Below are 21,096 nucleotides of genomic sequence, written 5' to 3'. Positions count from 1 at the left end.
GATTAACTTAGAAACCACAACACGTTCAGCTGTCGGTGTTTGAGATCGTTCAGCTGTTCGGCGCTGTCCCGCAGACAGCAGACTGTCCCCTCACCGACCCAAGCCCTCCGGGCACCGACGCCCGCGGCCGCGCTGTCAGCTGCAGCCCGCCCCGTGCGCCCGGCCCGCCGGGAGAGCTGCAGGAGGAGGCCCCTTCCCTCTCGCGGCCCGGGATAGCAGGAGCGGCCCAACGCGGCCGCGAGTGCGACCCGCCCCAGCCGGAGGCCCGACCCACCTTCTGCCCCTCCCCGGGCTTAATAAGGCGTCGAGTTTCCGCGTCCTGTGACTGCGGTCAGGTGGTTGCGAGGTTCCCTTTTTTCTGTTTCCCCCGTCCGACGCGGGCCGGCTCTGCGGTAGCGTTGGTGGAGGCTGGTTCTCGGCCGGGAAAGTTTGCGGCGGAGCGCCGCAGTCCCGGCAGCGCGGCCGGGCCGTGCAGGCATGGCCGGCGGGGAAGGGCCGGTGTCCGGTGTGGCGGAGAGCCGGGAGCACCTCTTCAAGGTGCTGGTGATCGGGGAGCTGGGCGTGGGCAAGACCAGCATTATCAAGCGCTACGTGCACCAGCTCTTCTCCCAGCACTATCGGGCCACCATAGGGGTGGATTTTGCTCTCAAAGTCATCAACTGGGACAGCAAGACTCTGGTGCGGCTGCAGCTCTGGGACATCGCAGGTGAGGGATGGGGACGGAGGCCCCTGAGGAGAGAGGTGTACTCTGGCTCTGAAGCCTGCTGCCGTGGCTTTCCTTTCCCTGTTATGCTCAGCTCTGCCTTTGAGGTGTGAGTAGTGCTCAGTTTCCGTCGGGAAAAGGAGTTTTTGACTTTCGGTAGGCTGCGGGTGCCCTGTGAGCTCTTACAGCTCTCCTCAAAAAGCTGCTCTACTTCTGGCTGCTCACAGCTGCTGTCTCATGGCTCCTGCTCTGCGTGCTTCTAGAGGAAACGTGTTTCCTCCAAGCGGGTTGTGCTCAGTAGGTACACCTTGCAGGCTGAAATTATTCCAGTTATTAGAACTTGTCTCAAAAGGTTGTGCTTCCCTTTCAGTGGTTTAAGGTAGCATGCTTAATCTAAATTTAATTTTGTGACTCCTGGCTTGTGCAGGGGGTGAGGGATCTCTGTTATGCTCTGTTCTGCACTTGAATGTGTGTCAAAAAGATACTGAGAAGGCATTAGAACAGTAAAGCCCTGTTTCCTCTCCTATGCGTGATAAGAACTACTCTGTAATGCCACTGCATCTTAAAGAACCAAACTGTGTACATATCATAGTTAAATGCTTATGCTTAAGTGTTAAATGACAGATGGCAAATGTAACTTTGCTTTGTAGTCTCCTAAGAAGCCTGTGTTCTCTCAACTCATTAACCATTTCAAGTTGGCATTGCATTTGTCTTTTTATGTAGCCTGGCCTTTATCCTGCAGCTCCCTTTTTCTCTTTCCAGTCTTAAGAACACTTCCTTACATGAGAAAATACCTTATTTCAGATACTGTCTCTAAACTTGCACTGAAAGATACTAGGCTAACAACTAGTAATTGCTATTTCCACGAACATACTCCTTTGTCAAGTGGAAGCTCATGAAAGGGAAGGGAAATGCACAGCTGACACATCTCTGTGCCAAGCCAGCTGCAGGTCTGCATCAGCTGCTTCTGCTTTAAAAATCCTAAAACACTTCAGCTATGATTCTCATGCTGAAAGGCTTGCTTCTTACTGTAATGTGCTGAAACACATGGTAGGTCTTTCTGCTGTAGGAAAAACTAAGATTAATTGTTTTCAAGAGGGGGAAATACTGGAAGGACTTCTCTTGTGGCTTCTTTTTTTGCAAATCACTCTTCAAGTTTTTCCAATAAATTCGCAGTATTGGCGCAAGCTGCTGCAACGCTCTGTCTGTGTTTCAGCAAGTCTGGAGTTGTGAAGATAATGTTGTTCCAGGGTCTTGGTTTTTGGCAGGCAGCTGTTTAAATTCTTCTCAGCCCTTGGTTTCTGACACTGGGGTAGACCGTGCTCTGCCAAAATGACTTGTTTCAACAGGCTAAGCAGAAACTTAGCTGTACTTGTAACAAAGCTGTACTTGTAACGAATATTATAAACTTCAAACTTTCAGTTTGGGAAAGTCCTACTGCAAAGAGGCACTACCTCTAAACCCTTTAAGATGGCTAACTGGAATACTAAGACTATCATTTTAAGATATGATTTCTACAGTTCAGGGGGAAAAAAATAGCTGCTAATGGATGCAGGTGATGTCCTACTTAGTTGAATGATGTTTTTAGTGTGATGTTTACTTTCTTGTAAGGCTCCTGGCTAATCTTTCCCTTATGAAAATAACCCAAAATACAGTGATTTTTTTTTTTCTATTTGCAGTCCAGACTTGTGTGTTGAATCTTGTAGACTAACTGTTCTAAGGGTCTGGGGGCCCTTCTCCACTGGAAGACTAAGAATACAAGAAAGCACTCCTGCTGTTAATTGGGCTGTGTACAGGCAGTTTCACAGCAATAGTTCAGAATTCTCTAGAACTCAAGGTCTCCATTTAAGTATTAACCACTGAAGTAAAAGGGGAATTTAGTATCTGTGAGGGTTTACATAGTGCTAAAAGTGCAAGTGTACTTGAGCTGGAAAGGTGTTCTGCAGTTCAGTCTGTACTTCACAAGTCTTTCTAAAGACCTTAGGGTGTGGAAGTGATTAGAAAGAACTGGGCTGAAGATGGCTTCTATATTGTCCTAGGGTATGTTGCCTAAAGCACGTGTCACGAAGTATCTGAGCATATGATAGTCATTCCCTCTTAACTCATTAGTGCAACTGTCTTCTGTCTTTCAGCAGCTCATAGATAATTTTGTCTGCTGGTATATGCAGACAAACAGCTTTAGATCTCTTGAACAGATCTAAATCTTATGCTAAGTAACACTTCATGTGACTTCCCTGCAAGCAATGTGGTGCTGGTGCTCTGAATTGAGTTTGATGTACTTAAAAAGGCTTCTGAACATGAGTCAAGCCCTTAAGCAAAGTATGCTGTTTTTCCCTAGGTCAGCTTGTAGTTAGGTCCATCATCAAAAGCTTTCCTCAGAGCTGTATTCTGTAGGTAAATCAATGGCAGAAATGAATTGTGTTGCTCATTCCATCAGCTAAGGATTATAATGCAGATACAGTGCTGGCTTCCGGTGTGAATGTAGCCAGACATCAAACTGATGAATGTTGCACTGTGTATTGCAGTGCTGCAGGTTTGTGAATGTTTTCAATTTATTGTGCTAGCTCAGGTTTTAGTCATAAATCCATGTAATTGCCTGATAGGCCCCAACAATGTTATAGTCAGCCAGTTCTTTTCTTCTGGTGGAAATTGCATTACTTTGTATCCTACAACAGGAAGGCTGACTCCTGCAGGTTTGGGTGCTAAAAGGAAGAAGGGTGCTGTTGTACCTATACTTTCATATTCTGTAAATACTCAGGCATTTTTGTTTATATAGACACAGGTTGTAGCCTTTCCAGCAATAGAGATGAGAAAGCTTGAGAGACTGCTGTCAGTCACTGTCAAATGATCTTGTCTGCTGCATGGAATATTGTGAATATTCTATATATTCTATATACTCCTGTACAATATTATTTATATATATTCTATATATTGTACAGGAGCAAAACTTCTAAATCTTAGCTGCCCTTGGGCATTACTGTGTTGTTTTCATCCCAGCATGTTAAATTATGCTTAGCAATTCTTTCAGGATAAATTCTGAAAGTATTAAAAGATTAACCCTCTTCTTCAAAGGACATAATACATGAGATATCTAGGAGATAGAGATGAGTCACTGTGGTAAAGAGATACGAAAACAAAGGCATCTTAATGATAGGGAAGTTTTTAAACTACTTCAGTATGCTTGAGATTCATACTTGATGAACATGCTGTCTTCATCAGTATACTCCCCTGACCACAGTACCGTGAAGGAGGTGAATACAGCATACCGATGAAACTTTAAACTGCGTTGAAAAATGACTTCAAGGACTTCCTCTAAATCAATCATACTTTTGATTTTAAATAGTAAGAGCTGTGACTAGGTAGCTTTAGCTTTATAATCATGTTGGCTACCACTGTCACTCACATCAGCCTATAAGAATGTCCAACTCTCTGGAGGGTAGCAATGGTAGAAGTCGTAGGTAATCACTAGAGCTTGACTTTCCTTCATGAATGCTACTAATAATATCTGCTAGACAAAGCTGCTTTTTTTTTTAAATAGCTTTCAGTGAGGCATTGATGCATTCTGCATTAGCTTTGGCTACGGTATCCTTTTTCCAGGAAATCATTAAAATTTCTCTGAAAAAGTTCAAAATTCTGGAAGAGCGTAGCAATGGAACTGTCAGAACAGAATAGGAACAGTTGTTTATTGCATGCTTAGAATACTTAGATAGGAATTTTCAATGGGTAAGACATGTAGCATGCACATTTGTTACTGACATCTTGTCTGTATCCTTGAAAACATTTGAATTCTGACTTGAAGAGGATAGAGAAATCACATGGAGTATTTTCCTCAAATGCTAAGCTGAAGGCCTGAAATAACCCTTCTCCAATGAAGACCAGTTGATCTTAAGTGTATGAATAGATGTTAAGCTTTCAGTTTATTTGGAAGTTAACTTGTTTTTATCTGTGGGAAACCATGAGAAATGGGAAAATGAGTGCAGGAATCCATGGATGTTGAAGAAAGGAAGGGAAAAGTTTAAACACACTTCACAGTGGGGAAGAGAGACCTAAAAGGATTTGCAGAGCGAGATAACGAAGGCAAAATGCAAGCCTTCTGGTCTAGATACCAAGGATTATCAAACTGTACCTGATCATCTGTCCCAGTGAAGTTAGTTCTCTCCTCTGTAGAGGTGGTGTACTTTGCAGCTACATGTTCTGTGAACTATAACTTTGCACTGTTACATGTTTTGCTGGCGGTGTTTAAAAGATGTTCAAGCTGCCATGTGAAAAATATTTCAACTTTGAGCAGTTGTATACTTTAGTTTATTCTTGTTCGGCATTTGTGCTGTTGAGGTGCTGAAGGACTGCCGGGTTGTTTCAAGGTGCTAGGTCACAAGCTTGTTTCTTGCAGTATAGACAAATTTCTATTTGTGTCTGGAAGTGAGCCTAGGGTGGAGGCTGAGGGTCTAGGCATGACCTGCCCACAACTGTGCTTTTGCATTCATTAGATATTCCTAAGAGTGAGGAACATGTAAGGAAGAGTGTAGTAAGGAAGTGTAAGGAAGAGAGTACATAAATAGTACATAAATAGTACATAAATAGTAATATCAGAAATGGATGCAAAACTTGGAGCTTAGAGCTTCATTTAAAAAACTGGCAAGTGGTCTGAAGTTATTTTTTGATTTACCTGGTGATGGAGGTTCCAGATACAACTGCTTTCATGTGAAGATGGAAGCGCTCTGGAATAGGTGAGGTAGGTCAGAAAGCTGTCAGGAGTACTCTGTGATGAAGTTCAGACTAATCAGTCAGAAAGGTCTGAAAGACCCATGACTGATCTTGGAATGCTTCTTGCCTGTATACATTTCATGTAAGAATAATTACTTACTGTTGGCTGAAGACGTGAAAGGCTAGCAGACAAATTTTTAGGGGGAATGTAGACCTGCTCATCTGCAAAGGCATTGAAATGCTTTCTCAGAAGCAGTAGAGACAAGAAACCGAGCTGAAGATACACTGTGCATTTCCTTCCTGAAACCACCCTGCTGTGGGAAATCTTGTGTGGGTGTCCTTTCCTGTGACTCCTCTGGAACAGCAGGATTAGGTTTATGAACTTTCACTTGACAATGACTTGCTTTACTTGCAGCTCTGCAGTGAAGTAGTCCAATTTAGTGCTAAACATGTTAAACTTGTTCCTTCTTGCGTCTATTTCTTGTGTCTACTAGCTTTCAGACATCCCTGTGCACCACAAACAAGTGGCATGAGTGACAGATGCTGGTCTTGCTAATAAAGCTATTTCCTTGCTCTGCTGGTGGAATACTGGTTATTCACAGCTGAAGATTCTTTTGCTGAGTACATTATATAGCGCTGCAAAGTACTGCTTCTGTTGTCTTAAACTGAACTTGTAAAAGCCTCTGTGCTGGTTTTTAAAAGTAGAAATTCTGCAAGCACGTGGGAAATGTTAGTCTTGAAGCTGGGGTTAGGCAGTTAGGCACAGTGACTTTGGTTGTGCAAGACAGGACTGTTCAGTTAGGTTTCGGTTAAATGGAAAACTTGATAGATGTTCTCACAGCGTCTTGGAAATGAGCTTAGAAATTCTTCATAGGCTTTTCTGGTTATCCTGCAAGTAATAGGTTTAGGAATGTGATCTTAAAAGTCCAGCTGATCTGGTACACACTTAAAGCCAAGATTACTGTATTGATTTTCATCAAGCACTCTTAATTTATATTCGCAATGAAAACATCACTTAATTTTAGTCATTGATCTTCTAATCACTGTGGAATACATAAAACTTCAGTCTTATTTTCAAGTAGATAAAGTTCATATCATATTAGCAGCTGTTCAGGTGTCTTACATTTGGTACAAAGCCATAATAAAAATACTTCTGTAGCACTCAAGTAAAGAGAACAAAGGATGGATTCATTAAGAAGGAGAAGAGAAAGCAAATGGGAAGAAAAATAGCATTTGTCTCATAACATAACAAATTTCTGGGTCAAGTTATTAAAGCTATAAATCTGTGGAAATCCACTAACTTAAATTATTCAGTTTTTTTGAGGCAAGTGTTGGTTAAGTTCTTGCCATTCATGTAATACTGCTCAGAAATTAAGCTATTTGACAAGTCAGCTGTATTAATCTCCAGCAATAAACTGGTGTAGCCTGCACTACATTTTTCTTTGTGTAGTTTGCAGGGATGCAGATGGACCTTTATCAACTTACCTTACAGTAGAGTTCCAGCTTCAGAATCTCTGTAACTTTGCCTTATTTACTGACACCCATTTGGCCTTTTACTTTTATGTGCCCACCAAATCTGGGTGTTAGTGCAGTGGATGTACACAAGTACAACTTAAGTTAGCAAGTGCTTTACAGATGTGTTCAAAACTGATTTTATTTTGTTTTATTTTATAAGATGGGTGACTTTAGCAGCCTGGCTCAAAAAAGTTTTGGTGTTCTGTATAAAATGTTTCTTCCCTGCAGTAGCAATCAAGGACACTGGAATTAAATTTCAGAGCAGCTGTTAATATTTTCCTTCAACTCCAGCAGAGCTCACTGATCTGCCTTTACAGTTTGTGAAGGGTCTCCTTCAAATACTCAGGCTAGAAGTTCCAAAGTGTGACATGCCATGTCAAGAGGAAGCAGTTTGCAATAAAGGAATCTGTTTGCTTATGAAAGTAGGAATAATTATTGACACTGAAATTATTGAAAGTGTTACTTCTAGTATGAACAGCAGTAAGCAGTGACTGGGATGTGCAACGTGCTTTTCATGTTGGTAAGACAATTTTTGAAGTTGTCAGCTGGCTACAGATGTGCAGAATAAAGGTAGATGTGGTGCTAAGATCTTTGATTTCAGTGTTTTATACAGCTTGTTTAGAAATAAACATTCTAACTATGGCTAAGAAAGTGTAGCATATTTTAGGTAGTGATAGCTTCTAGGCTAGCTGTAAATGCAAATACTACTTATTGTGTGAATGTTGGCAGCTTATCAAGTAATGTTTTAAAAACCCTTTAAGTGTCACTACTAAGAGCTTATGGGAACTTATTCTTTAAATGTTTCTGGAATAGAGAGCTGGGTAGAGCAAAGTGGCAGCTACTTGATAGAGAATTCCAGTGGCACACTGTATCATGACACACTGGCTGGTTTAGGAGTTACAATTTCTTAGTCTCATGATAAAGTCATTCTTGAAACAAACTGACTTTAGACTACTTGTCCTGCGTTGTGAAATGCCACACTGCCCATGCAGCATCACTGCTAACTACACAGTGCATAGCAGTGCACTGAAGGAGACAAATGGGGGGGGGGGGCGCCATAAACTCTAGCAGTTAACTTGTTTTAATGAGCCTAGTTAGAGTAAAATAGAAACCAGCCATTTTTCTACATATACTATATCTGATGTCTAGTTAGAAATTAGTTAGCTTAGCTGAGCTATACTTTTCATGGGACAAAATCCTACTGCTTAGTTGGAAACTTCCTTGTCTCAATTTGTTCGTCGAAGATGCAAGCAAAGGAAGTGAAAATAAGCCTGTTAGGCTTTCTTGTACAAATAGTCAAACTCCTATGTGTATTTGATGCTGGATAAAGCTAGCTGAATTATAAGTGCAAGGTCTTGCCTCAAAACTTACTAGATAGCTATTAGAGCTATCTCAGGCAATATTAACTCACTGGATTAGCCAAGGACTACAAGCAGCAAAGAAGTTTCAGTCTTACTGTAAACTTCCCTGTGAGAGTTGTGAAATTTCTTGAGGAAGAATTCTTCCTACTTAGCTTTTCTACCTTCTAGAAGAGAATAGTGTGCTTTTACTATCTGTAAGAATGGTAGATGTGATCAATTTTCCTGATAGAAATTGGGTGTGTAGCTTCTTGGCATTTGTACCTATCTGCTTATCTACCAGAATTCTCAAGTGGGAAGGCTAATGTCTGACTAGTTCAGATTTTTGGCTGTACTATGCAATGAAACTTTAGTGTGAACTATTTCCTAACATTTTAGAATGAAACAGACTCCTAAAAACATGTGAAAACGCATCAAATTATGACCTAAACAACATGCAGCTACCCCTGAACTGACATCAGTCAGTGGTTTCAATGACTGCAACTAGTTCTGAGCAAATCTCTCAAATACATACTATGTATACATATAGCATCTGGTATACTCTGGTTATTAGATCAGAACATTCGCTCTACAGGATTACACCTTGCAACTTCCTTTGCAACATGGTACTGTCTAGTGTAAACATAACTAGAGTACCAAAGGTCATTTCTTCTATTTAAGATTGGTGTCAGATGAGTAGGGGTGAACTGGTTGGTTATTTCTTGATTGGAAAGCCTTTCTCTGAGGGGTGTGGTCTGCTTACTTTCAGGGAGTTATCCTTCCAGTGATCAGTAGTTTAGTGTAGACCTTTAGTAAGAAAGGGTACCACAAACTCAAAAAATTATCTGGGACTTCTTTTTTTTCTTGTAAAATGCAGGAGTTGCAGGCAATTAAACTTTGTAGTACTGCCTAATATAAGAAAATGCAATATTCTTGTTCTCACTTCTTTAACCTCTTAACATTTGTCATCAGAACCACAAATACCAAATATTACTTTCGCATTGGTGAAAAGTAAAAGTGAAGCTTTCATAACTTACAGGTTCCTAATATCTACCAGAGCTGCCCAATCTAGTTTAAACATTGTGTAATCTTGCATTTATAGCTTATGTGGGTAAGAATGAGGAATGGAAAGACAGCCTGTACTGACCATTTTGGAATCTGGCTCCCTGTTTTCCCACAATGTACAGCTGCTGCCTATGTGAAAAAGCAGGCAGTCACTTGAGCATGTCCTGTAAAACTGATAGTGGTTTGGTTAACCTACTTTTTGCTGAGTAACAGATTTGCTCTAATTGAGTGAGACAGTTCTGGGACAAGCTGTCCTGGTGTGGAGAGAGAATGGGGGGAAATAATATCAGCAGTGGTGGGTGGCTTGGAAGTAATGTATTTGTATATCTTGCTAGAGAATACCCCCACCAGTCAGCACATACCTGGATCTGGTGGTGCTAAAATGTGTTTCAACTGTCTGGAGAATGGGGCAATACATCCTCATCCTTATCTTGCATTTGGCATCTAGCTGTAAGACCAACAGGCATTCAAAGTGTAGTCTGTTCTTGCCTACATCTCATTAGGGATTTGGAACTGCTGTCCCATTCAAAACTTACCTAACTATTAGTGATGGGTTTGGGCTGCATGCCCAACCCATTTGGATGGTGCTGTAACTTAAATCTACCATACTGTGTGATGTGAACTGTGCTGAGAGTTGGCATTGTAGATAAGGAGCTGCCACTGAGATGTTCCCCTGATAATATGTCAGACCTAGACATCTGGAAAGCCTGAGGTTTTAATCTCTACAGCAGCACTGCTGAAGCAGGAGAGAAAGTGTTCATTACTTCAAGGAGAGGGAAGACAAGGAAGAAAGGTTTTCATTTGCTGTAAACTTTTTTTCCAATTCTTTCATGTCTGGGTTGAGTAAAAACAAATGTTTCAAACCAATTTAAGGACAGTGAGACAACTAATTTGTAGAGTTCAACACTGAAGACTGAACCATACAGCATACTAGCACAGGTACATGTTTTCACAGAATCACAGAATCACCCGGGTTGGAAGGGACCCCAAGGATCATGTAGTTCCAACCCCCCTGCCTAGCAGGGCCACCAAACATACACATTCAGATCAGGTTGCCCAGGACCCCGTCCAACCTGGCCTTAAACACGTCCAAGGACGGGGCATCCACAAACTCCCTGGGCAGCCCGTTCCAGGGCCTAACCACTCTCCTAGTAAAGAACTTCCCCCTAACATCCAACCTAAATCTTCCCTCCTTCAACTTAAAACCATTTCCCCTAGTCCTGCTGTTATCAGCCCTTTTGAAGAGTTTACTCCCCTCCTGGGTGTAGGTTCCCTTCAGGTATTGATAGGCTGCAATGAGGTCACCCCGCAGCCTTCTCTTCTCCAGGCTGAACAAGCCCAACTCCCTCAGCCTGTCCTCATAGGGGAGGTGCTCCAGCCCCCTGATCATCTTAGTCGCCCTCCTCTGGACCCTTTCCAAAATCTCAATGTCTTTCTTGTACTGAGGGCTCCACACCTGGACACAGTATTCCAGATGGGGCCTCACAAGAGCCGAGTAGAGAGGGACAATCACCTCCCTGTCCCTGCTGGCCACCCCTCTCCTGATGGAGCCCAGGATCCCATTTGCCTTTCGAGCTGCCAGAGCGCACTGCTGGCTCATATTCAGTCTCTCGTCCATCAGGACCCCCAGGTCCTTCTCTGCTGAGGTGCTCTCAAGGACCACTCCTCCCAGCCTGTACAGGTGCCTGGGGTTCTTCCGGCCCAAATGCAAAACCTTGCACTTTGCCGTGTTGAACCTCATCAGGTTCACCCGAGCCCAGCCCTCCAGCCTGTCGAGGTCCCTCTGAATGGCATCCCTTCCTTCCACCATATCAACCGCACCACTCAGCTTGGTGTCGTCAGCAAACTTGCTGAGGGTGCACTCAATTCCCTCATCGATGTCATTAATAAAGATGTTAAAGAGCACCAGTCCCAAGACAGACCCTTGGGGGACACCACTTGTTACCAGCCTCCACCTGGACATAGAGCCATTGACCACCACCCTCTGTCTGCGGCCTTTCAACCAATTGCTTATCCATCGGGTCGTCCACCCATCAAATCCACTTCCCTCCAATTTGGAGATGAGGATGTGGTGGGGGACCATGTCAAAGGCCTTGCTCAGGTCCAGGTAAATGACATCGGTCGCCTTCCCTTGTAGCATGCTAGCAAAACAAAACATGTTTTGTAGTCAGAATAGTTGATAGCAAGAACCTGTGGGCCATGGTGCTGACAATCGCATTAGAGCTTTTCTGGCTTGGTGATGGGTGTTCTGGATCTGAGATGATGCTCAGTGAAGTCTAAAAGGACGTAGGACCATACTTCCTGGTGTGCTCAGCTACCAAAGGCTGTGCATAGTGCTGGTCTCGTTGAGTCTATTCTAAATGTTCACAGAACTTTGGTTTTACCGTTTTTTTTTTCACAGTTCATTAAAGGAGGCTTTTTATTACATACATCCAGAGTGCTTACTTGCACTGATCTATTTTCTTCATGCATGTACACAAACTTGTACTGTAGTGAAGCTTGATGCATTTCTGCTTTATACATCATATGGTAGTTGTGTACAAGCTTTTTCCTTGGAAGAAGTTGTCTTCTGCTTTGTACTCTAGAAGTTGGGTAATGCCTCTGGAAGTGCAAGTTGGATGTCTGTGACGAAACAAGTGTTGTCGTTCGTAAGTACTGCTCACTGTGATCAATACTGATTTTGTAGCAGAATTGTTATCTAAGAGATTCCTGCTGTGACTAGCACTGAACTGTTTTGGACTGAATGAGTATCAACTTTGAGATACTTATGTATTTCCAAATGTGTTGACTTGTGAAACATTGAGCAGGAGGTTCTTTCAAAACTTCTATAGGGATTAAAGTTAGTATTTCTGTACCTGCAGGAGCTTTATCCCAGCATTTACAGACAAGACAGCTAAGGAATCTTCTTTTTAAACTAGGCTTTCAGTAGTGTCACCCTTTGTGAATTGTGACATGACTCGCATTGACTCTTGAGAGTCATGGTGAACGGTTGATCCTTCTCACAAAGGAAGGAGAAAATTCAGGTATTCCCAGATTAACAGTAGTCTGCTCATTATGATTTAATAAGCATCCTGTGATACTGAAGTCTGCAATATTTAAAACTATACTTGAGATTTTTACTGTTGAAATAAAAGTATAACTGTAACTCTCTGGCAGGTTGGAACTTCTATGGATCTTGAACTTTCTGAATTGATTCAGTAGGACTCTAACATTTGACTTTCTTCACTACTGTGAAGAAAGAAGTATAGCTGGATCTCTTGGCTTGGTTTTATAGATTATTTCTTATATGGGCTATTTCTTATTACACTGCCTTAAAATGCCTTTCAATATTCTAAAGGACAATGTTAGCAACAGCTGCTTGGCTTTATTTACAAGCTGAGTACTTAATTATTTATCAGATATTGACAACTGTTACTGGGTCCAGTGAGGAAAAAGTGGGAAACTAGTGGGAATGATCTTCAAAGTTACTTGCTGACTGGAAGCAAAACTCTTCAGCTAGATGTGCTTTCACTTCTGGGTACTCTTCACTTCAGTCATACTTGTATAGCTTAGGATTACTTGATGCTGAACTGCCAGATGTGTTCAAAATCAGATTTTGAATTCTGGCCATTCACTGAGTAGTCTGTCAATAGCCTGCCTTCAGCAAGAGAAACTGTTTCACATTTCTTCCAGTTGTCAGACCTTTTTAACACATGGTCATCTTTTCCTTCCTCACCAATGACACAATTTTTGGAGAATGTCATAACTGGTAGTTTCTTCCAAGAGAGAAGTTAGACTACTTCTTGTAGTAGTGCTCTAGGTGAAGAAAAGGGCTTAGTTGCATCTAACACAGCCCAGGTTTCTCAGAGTAGCATTGCTTCAGAATTGACTAGGAAAATTAGATCATACAAAGTAGGGGGGACTTGTTCTATGCTTTTGGTATTGTCAGATAAACCAAAACCTACCTTCCCAGCAGAGAGCATAGCTGGGAAAAATTTTAGATAGGTCACTTTGCTGTCAGGAAGTTGATTTCTGGCATATTAAGGCTTTAGGTATAGGAGAATCCTTCTGGAGGAATGAACCCACACATACCCAATACTGTGCATATCCAGCAGTCATTTGCACGCTTAAATTGCTTTTCTTAGCTTCAGTTTCCATCCTGTAATCAGTAATTAAGATCAGCATTAATAGTAGGAGCACACTGAAAAGCCAAACCACAGTAAGTCATGCTGCTAAGCAGGATTCCCTTGTGTATTTCTTTCACTGGGAAAAACTTATAGGAACGTAGGTGCTTATGTATACATAAATAAACTTCAAGAAAAGGATGGCAATTCTTGATTCTCTTAGTGATTATCCATCTCTTGTAGTAAATTAAAGTTTCTATTGTCAGATTAGGCTGTAAGTCTTTTCTTAAATGTAGTTTTTGACTTAGCTTATATTGTAACAGAGCTGAACTGGGAATCAAGAAAAGCTCCTGAAGTTTAATACAGGTTTAAACTAAGCTGAGTTCCTGTGATGCTACTGTAGGGAACCGAACTAGTTGCCAGTGCAGGACATTATGCAATTATTTCACTTACTGCTGTTGCAATTACTGGAAAATATGGTGATGTGTGCTGAGTCATTTAGATGTGAAAACTCTGTGGTTAGAGAATACAGAACTCTGCACTGTATGCAGCCACTTTTGTACCCCCAGACATAACCTCTGTCCATGACTGCACTGTAGCTTGGCCTGAACCTCTGAAACAGAAAAATGTCTGTGCTACTGTCAGGCAAATCAAAGCAATACACCTACAAGCATGACTAATCCTTATGTTCTTTCCATACTCCTGTAGTAACCACATTGTTACACTCCAGGCCTTTCCCACAGTTCTGTGCACAAGACACTAAGTCTAGTTTCATCTAGTCACTTTTAGCTTTTTCATCTCTAAGGCACGATCATTTTTCTGTACTATTTGGCACAATTTTCACACATAGTAACCCCACTATGGCAGATTACTTCTGTACAACTTTTCTGACACTTCAGAAAGAACGCACCTCATCCAGTGACGGTCATAGATACATGCTTGGTATCCAGCTTGTTGGTCCTAAAAGTCTTGGGCAGAAATCCTGCATCAAAACTTGAGATTTGAGTGTGGAAGGAAGAGCTTTTCTTTTGTGCTTGCTTCCTATGATCACAGAAGAGATACTCAGCTGCTAGTGATTAAATTCCTGTTTAGCTTCTGTTCCCTAAAATATTGGTTTGTGATGTTGTTTTTTGCACCATTGTACTTTGAGGTTGTACGGGGGGGGGGGGGGGCCCCCAGTCTTCTTCCTAGATCTTCATAGTTCTCTGGAAGCTACTACTGATTCTGGGCAATTCTATCAGATGCTTAGTCTTCACTGAAAGTGTCTGCAGGGGATGAGCTAATCTGAAATATACTGACCTTAAAATAGTGTACTCTGTTAAGTTCCTTCATCTAGTGACTTCTGATTCATTTCGGTGCAGATAATGCCTATTTCTTCTGGTGACAGTCTTTGCAAATCAAAGGTAAACTTGAATGTCATTGTGGGGGGAGAAAGGACAATGATGTTCCAAGTTAAAATCCTTATTTAGTATTCTAGAACGTACAGAATACATGCTTACAGCTGAAGTGAAAATATACTGTAAAACTAAAATATAGAGCTGGAATCACTTCTGCCAGTAGAGGCTTCTGAACAAAGTAGGAAACCATTTTAGTAGTCCAAATTTAAAGTGACATGCTCATACATCACACCTGACCCTTGTGCTCACTTAAGCATAAGTATAGTATGAAAATCTGACCTTCCAAATAGTGAACCTGGCATTAATTCTACTTCTTGAGTATACTGACAACAAGAACTGTATGTTACTTTAAAAAAAAAAAAAAAAGCCTTTTCTTCTGATGGTTAGTTTGTTTCTAAATTTTTATTATGAATGATTGTGCCTTAACTATTCTGTTCACCTTGTACCAAATCCTGGGGCTTTGGTAATTAGAAACTACTACAGAGAGGTCTGACTTAAAAATAATTAAGAAAAGCTTATGAACTACTAAACTGGCTCCTTTCAAGCTTTCCCTAAGGGAAAATATCTTCAAAAGATACTCAGAGGATTCATTGAAAGTTGTTTGCGTTGGTGCTTGCAGAAAGCCTTGTCTGCCTTCCAGGAAAATGTTGTGTTTTCTTAAATGTGTATTTGAAATGGCTAGGTTTACATCTAAATCACAAAGAAGATTCTTTTGTGAGAAGAATGACTTATGTCTAGTTGTGCTGATAGTGTTTTTAGGCATTACTTCTCAAAGGGCACTACTAAAAACTATACTTTAAAGCTTACTTGTTTTGCATGTCACATGCAATTGCAACTTGTCACATGGGGGAGTACATACTGGCTGTTGCTATGACCTTACATAGGATGGAAGAGACAATGTGTAAGCTGTTAGAAGACCTAAAGACTGAACTTGTGAACTTGTATGTACTAACCTGATAGTCTTTAGCATAAATTGTGGTGAATGCAAGTACATAAAAATTGTTACTTCTTTCCTTTTCAGGCCAGGAGCGTTTTGGAAATATGACAAGGGTTTACTACAAAGAAGCAGTTGGTGCTTTTGTGGTCTTTGATGTCACAAGAGGCTCCACATTTGAGGCTGTTTCAAAATGGAAGCATGATTTGGACAGTAAAGTACTTCTTCCCAATGGCAGCCCCATCCCTGCTGTTCTTCTTGCAAACAAGTGTGACCAGAAGAAAGATGGCAGCCAGAATCTTTCTCAAATGGACCAGTTCTGCAGAGAAGGTGGCTTTATTGGATGGTTTGAAACATCTGCCAAGGTAAGCGTTAAGTGTGCTTCCTATTGGCATGAAAGCAGATGAATATAGTCATATTGAAAGGAAATTTATCAGGTGTAGGAAGTGACAGTTCAGATTCCAGTGTTCAATGAGAAATAGAAGTGGTGTTCAGGATAGTTCATTGCTAAGGAAGGCTTACAGCATTTTTAGTTTGAACTGCATCTGATGTTCAGACAACACTAAAGTGGAAACATTAACTGAATAAGGTTTTTTGGTCTTGCATGCATTAAGATCAGTGTTGTCCTTTAGATGTCAGTGCTAATAAATTTTGATCTGACAAAACCAAAAACACTGCATCTTTGAGTGAAAGAATTTCCATTGCAGCTTTTTTTCTTCTCTGGTGCATATAGGAAATGGTAAGACTCCAGCTAAAGCTATCTGCTCACTTGCTACTATCTACCTAGATGATGACACTAAACCACTTTCTACTTTTTTAAGTAATGGCAAGACTGAACTAGGGAAAATCTAATGACCCAGTTAAAGAGAAACAATCTAAGGGACAGCGGCTTTTCTCCAATAAAGCTTACCTGTGAGTAGTTTCAAATGTTTTAATCAAACTCAGCCAATGTGCATATGTGCTTACAGTAGCTTAGTTGGAAGTAAAATCAACAGCTTCTTAACCTGACTGCCTTCGTGTTGAAAAACCTTTAATCTCAAGCATTGATGTGTATGACAGGGCCAGTTACTGGCTGATAATTTCATTATATTAGGATAAACTTCAAGATCCTTCTCTTCCCTTGAGTTGTGTGCTTCCTTCGGTTGCTGCTGAAAAACTGGCATAAAGTGTACTTATGTCAGAGGCATTTCTAGCACCTGATGATGCATTTTTTTTCAAAGATCTGTAAGAGAAATGGCAAGAAACAAATCTCTTCCTGACCACCTTTAAAATAAGGAATAGAAATGCACACTGACTAAGGTACTAGGCTGAAATATAGCTTCAGGTATTCTGCATACACATTTTTTTGGAGCGTAGGTTAAGATACTTCTCAAAGCATGCATAAAAAAAATTGTGGATGAGGCACCTTGATTTTTTTTTTTTCATGGGTTTTTGGGGCTGATTCAAAAGATCTTTTTTGATAAATGAGTTCATTCATACTGCAGTAGAAAGAAGAGTAGGCCCCAAAAGGCCATGCACTACTAAAAGCAGTGTAATTGCCTGTTATCTTTCCTGATACATAAATGCAGCTTGGCACTTATGAATTGTTTGAACATAGATGATTTATCCCCAGACTACACAATACTTTGGAGTCGAGCTATCCTTTATGTATGGTGGGTGAATAGCTTTACTAAACTTTTCCAATGATTTTTTTTTTTTTTCTACAAAAGGCAAAATTTTGAGCAGTTGTGTTGCATCTAAGCTACCTGTGTTCTGCTGGTGGCTTTAGAAAAGTTTATATCTGGCCAGCTTCTAACAGGGAAGTGTGACTTTTTTAAAAGCAAAAAAAAAAAAAAAATCCAACAAACTAACTTATTTGCATTCCTATTTTTAGGACAACATCAACATAGATGAAGCTGCTCGATTCTTGGTGGAAAACATCCTTGCCAACTATAAAACCTTTCCTAATGAAGAGAATGATGTGGGGAAACCAAAACTGGACCTAGACCCATTGAAAGCAGAGAGTAAATCGCAGTGCTGCTAATACTACCACTGTTTGACAAATGTGATGGAATGAGCAGCAAGACTGTTCCTTAAATCAAACTGCTGCTATGGTGCTGCATTGTGACAATCCATGTGGGGTGTCTGGTATTATCTGAACAGGTGATTCTTGTGGGTGCTTACATACTCAGTTTCATGCTAAACAAGAGTATCTTGTGAGTTCTTACTCTTCTTGCTTGAGTGGCTTCATCTAAATCTAATTAGTGCTTACTTGGGAACATAAGGTAGTGTTTACACTCCTAAAAAAGAACAAAGGCAATGTTCAGTGTCTACTTTGCATTCTAGGATATGCTACATTCCAAATAAGACTCACTCATGGCTTTAGCTGAACAGTCACTTGCACCTCTGAATATTTTTCTTTTGTCACCAATAATGCCCTGCTTTAGCCTGATTTCTCACCTATACTTGTACATATCTGTCTCCACTATGAGGGTCTGTCTCCTTGCTAGCTCTCTTGGATCAAGACATTCTGGAAGTCTTGAAGGGGCCAATATCATCATTGGTGTGTTCACCAGGATCAAGTGGAAAAGGCTGCTTTCACCACTGTAAGAACAAGATAGGTAAAGGTAAATGACTGTATTTAATGGAAAGGCACTGCTATGTAGATATTAACAAAAATACATCTTCAGCTATTTAAAGAGTATTACTTTCAGCTAATACTTGTGAGGTATGTCAATACTGTTGATTTCTGTCATATTTATGGTAATTCACTCGTACTCACATTTAGAAATAAACATACAGAAGTCTTTTCATGCATTAACACAAAAAAAAACTTTAGCAAGACTAGGTAAAATATCTTGCTGTCCTATGACAATGAACTTGCTTTTTCCTTTTTTCTGGAGATGGTTCTAAATATTTTGAATAAGAATAGATGCCTTGGAAAAAATAATTGAACTGGATCTTTCTAGCTTGTCAAAAATCCCCCGCCTCCTTTTTTTTAATTTTAGAACAGTGCTGCACTCTTCTGACTACTCAGAGTTTGTGAACTGACTTACCAGTTTGTAGCTCTGTTTACTGAGAAGCTTACTTCCTTGTTATAACCCATGTATTTCTGGCAGCAGATGGAGATTAAAAGGAGTAGAGAACTTCAATTCTTGGCCATTTTCATGGAATTTTGGCTTTGCTAGGCTGAAACACTCTAGAGTTCCTCTTAATTTTAAAGGGTTTCTTCTGTCTTGGTACCTCACTGCTACTGACTAAATAATTCTTTGCTTGCTTGTCTGGTACTGATGTTTAAGTAAACATCAGCATGAAGTATTTGCCAGATGGAATATACTTTAATCTGTATTGAAATTACCTAGGCTGTTGTCTTTTCTAAAGAGTAACATATTTTTTAAGAGACAAATAAATATATTTGGGCATCTTCTCTTGTTGGTGTATGCTTTTGAATGAATCTTCACATCATATGTGCCACCTTAAATAAAGTTATTTTCAAGTATCAATGAAAATATTTATTTCAATAGTTATGTTATAGGCTTTTAGATTACCACAGAACAGAATGGCATAAACTAAAACAAGGTTTAACTTGTTGAGGGTTATAAATTAATTTAGGCTAGACAAGAATTTAAGAACCCTTCTAATCATCCTCAAAGTAAGGCCATACCTGGCTGGTAAGGCCTTTGTGTAGTATTCTGGTCTTCAACATTCAATGACAGACTACATGACCTGCAGGGAAGTTGTTTCAATGCCTGACTGTCCTCATGAGCATTTATCTAGTCTGATTATGTCCATGGTATCTCATCTTCCCACTGTGTAGCACTACAAAGAATACATCCATTTTGCTTGTGCAGATTAGCTGGACATTTCAAGTTTAATTACAAACTTTTTTTTAAAGCTGAAAGTAGCAAAGCTTCAAAAAGTGAGTTGCACCCTATCTGTGTTCTTTGTTTGCTGACTTTGCTCCTTGTTGGGGTTGTTAACTGTCCTAGTTAACCTGGAACTACTGTAATTTTCCTGTTCTCTCCACAACAAGTTAACTTGGACTGTAAATCCACTTAAGCCCACTTAATCTCCAGCATGCTGTCTTCTGGACTTAAAACATAACTAGTGGAGCATTTGCACAGCCTGTTGGCTTCATGCTTGTATAAATCAAAATGTGTGATTAAAAACTTTTGATAAAATGAGATTTCATGTTCAACTGGCTTGAAATCAGTAGGATTAATGGACCCATGTAATGACAGGAAGGCTTTTTACTGCTAGAAAAAGGCCAGTTCTTTATCTAATGTGTTTGAAACTAGACTGTTTATAACATTAATTCCTTGAATGCCTACCTGACTGCAGGAATTGCTAGATGTAGTGGATGTCAGGTTGTTGGTTTTATTTTGTCTTTTTTAATCATGCACCTACTGTGCTGTTTCTTATTCTTAGTTTTCAAACTTATAGCAGAATGAATAGCAGAATGAAAATCAGGATGAAGCTTTGGGACTCTACCTGGATGCATGAACCTTCACTGTCATGTCAGTGACGATATAACCCCGAGTAGATTGGTTTTGTAGATCTAGACTTGTGCTTGAAATGCTACTGCTGTTTATATTTAAGTGATTTCCTTCTCCTGTGTATAGCCAGCTAGCTTCTGAAATTCTAAATGAATGTAGTATGACTAAGAGTATCAAACTGTATAGTAGTTTTGATGTATTACTGACTGGAGAAATTGAGCCTGAGTGATGTTCAGGCAATACCAACAACAAAAATCAATCATAGTAGATATGGAACCCTGTTTTAATTAACACAATCTCTGGCGTGGAAAGATATCTGCAAGTTTAGACAACATCTAGCAAGCTAATAAGTTAAAAAAGTGTCTAACATTTATTTTATGTGTACAGGATATACTGTAGTAAAATGATTCATATCAGTTTTTTTCATATGAACAGAGGTCCTTTGCTACTTTTTATTATCTTTTGCAAATTAGAATATGCCATTCATAAAATAAATTACTTGGTTTCTTAGTCCTCATATTGAAGGAATGATTTGGAATAGCAACTTGAGTAAAAATCCAGTCGGTTCTTCAAGTAAAACGTCTTACTTGGCTTGATTCCATTTTATTTAATAAAGGTTGGAGATAGCATATAGTTCTGCACTGTAGCTGTGCAGCATGTGTGGGTTATGCAAAGTATCATCTATTCACTTAAAAAGGTTAATTATGAAAACTGGAGAAATTGATGTTCCTTCTGTATGTAATTGTCCAGGTGCAACTTAAGTGCGGTGGAAGGAAAATAAGCTATTTCCAGCTCTGAAGACTTTTGTTAAAATTTTGGTTAGTTCAGTTAGCTGTTGAGTCTTAGTAGCATTCAGTCCTCTT

General features: G+C 40.2%; 1 protein-coding gene across 1 annotated transcript; it reads left to right on the top strand.

Annotated features, from left to right (window-relative positions):
- Nucleotides 1–365: 365 nt before the first annotated feature.
- Nucleotides 366–19,164, top strand: RAB32 (RAB32, member RAS oncogene family). The gene is made up of 3 exons (XM_042886169.1): nt 366–706; nt 15,846–16,123; nt 17,632–19,164. The coding sequence occupies exons 1-3, from the start codon at nt 478–480 to the stop codon at nt 17,779–17,781; spliced, it is 657 nt and encodes a 218-aa protein (XP_042742103.1). The 5' UTR covers nt 366–477; the 3' UTR covers nt 17,782–19,164.
- The last annotated feature ends 1,932 nt before the right edge of the window (nt 19,165–21,096 follow it).

This window comes from Lagopus leucura, unplaced genomic scaffold (genome assembly GCF_019238085.1).
Source record: "Lagopus leucura isolate 7727_CA_CO unplaced genomic scaffold, USGS_WTPT01 Super-Scaffold_73, whole genome shotgun sequence".
NCBI lineage: Eukaryota > Metazoa > Chordata > Aves > Galliformes > Phasianidae > Lagopus > Lagopus leucura.
Note: the sequence above shows the minus strand (reverse complement) of the source record. Positions and strands in the feature narration are given on the sequence as shown.

Excerpts from the sequence above, each read along its gene's own strand:
- RAB32 (XM_042886169.1), top strand. The coding sequence starts at position 478 with ATGGCCGGCGGGGAAGGGCCGGTGTCCGGTGTGGCGGAGAGCCGGGAG. Across the intron at positions 707-15,845 it reads GCAGCTCTGGGACATCGCAG|GCCAGGAGCGTTTTGGAAAT; the intron begins GTGAGGGATGGG and ends TTTCCTTTTCAG. Across the intron at positions 16,124-17,631 it reads GGTTTGAAACATCTGCCAAG|GACAACATCAACATAGATGA; the intron begins GTAAGCGTTAAG and ends TCCTATTTTTAG.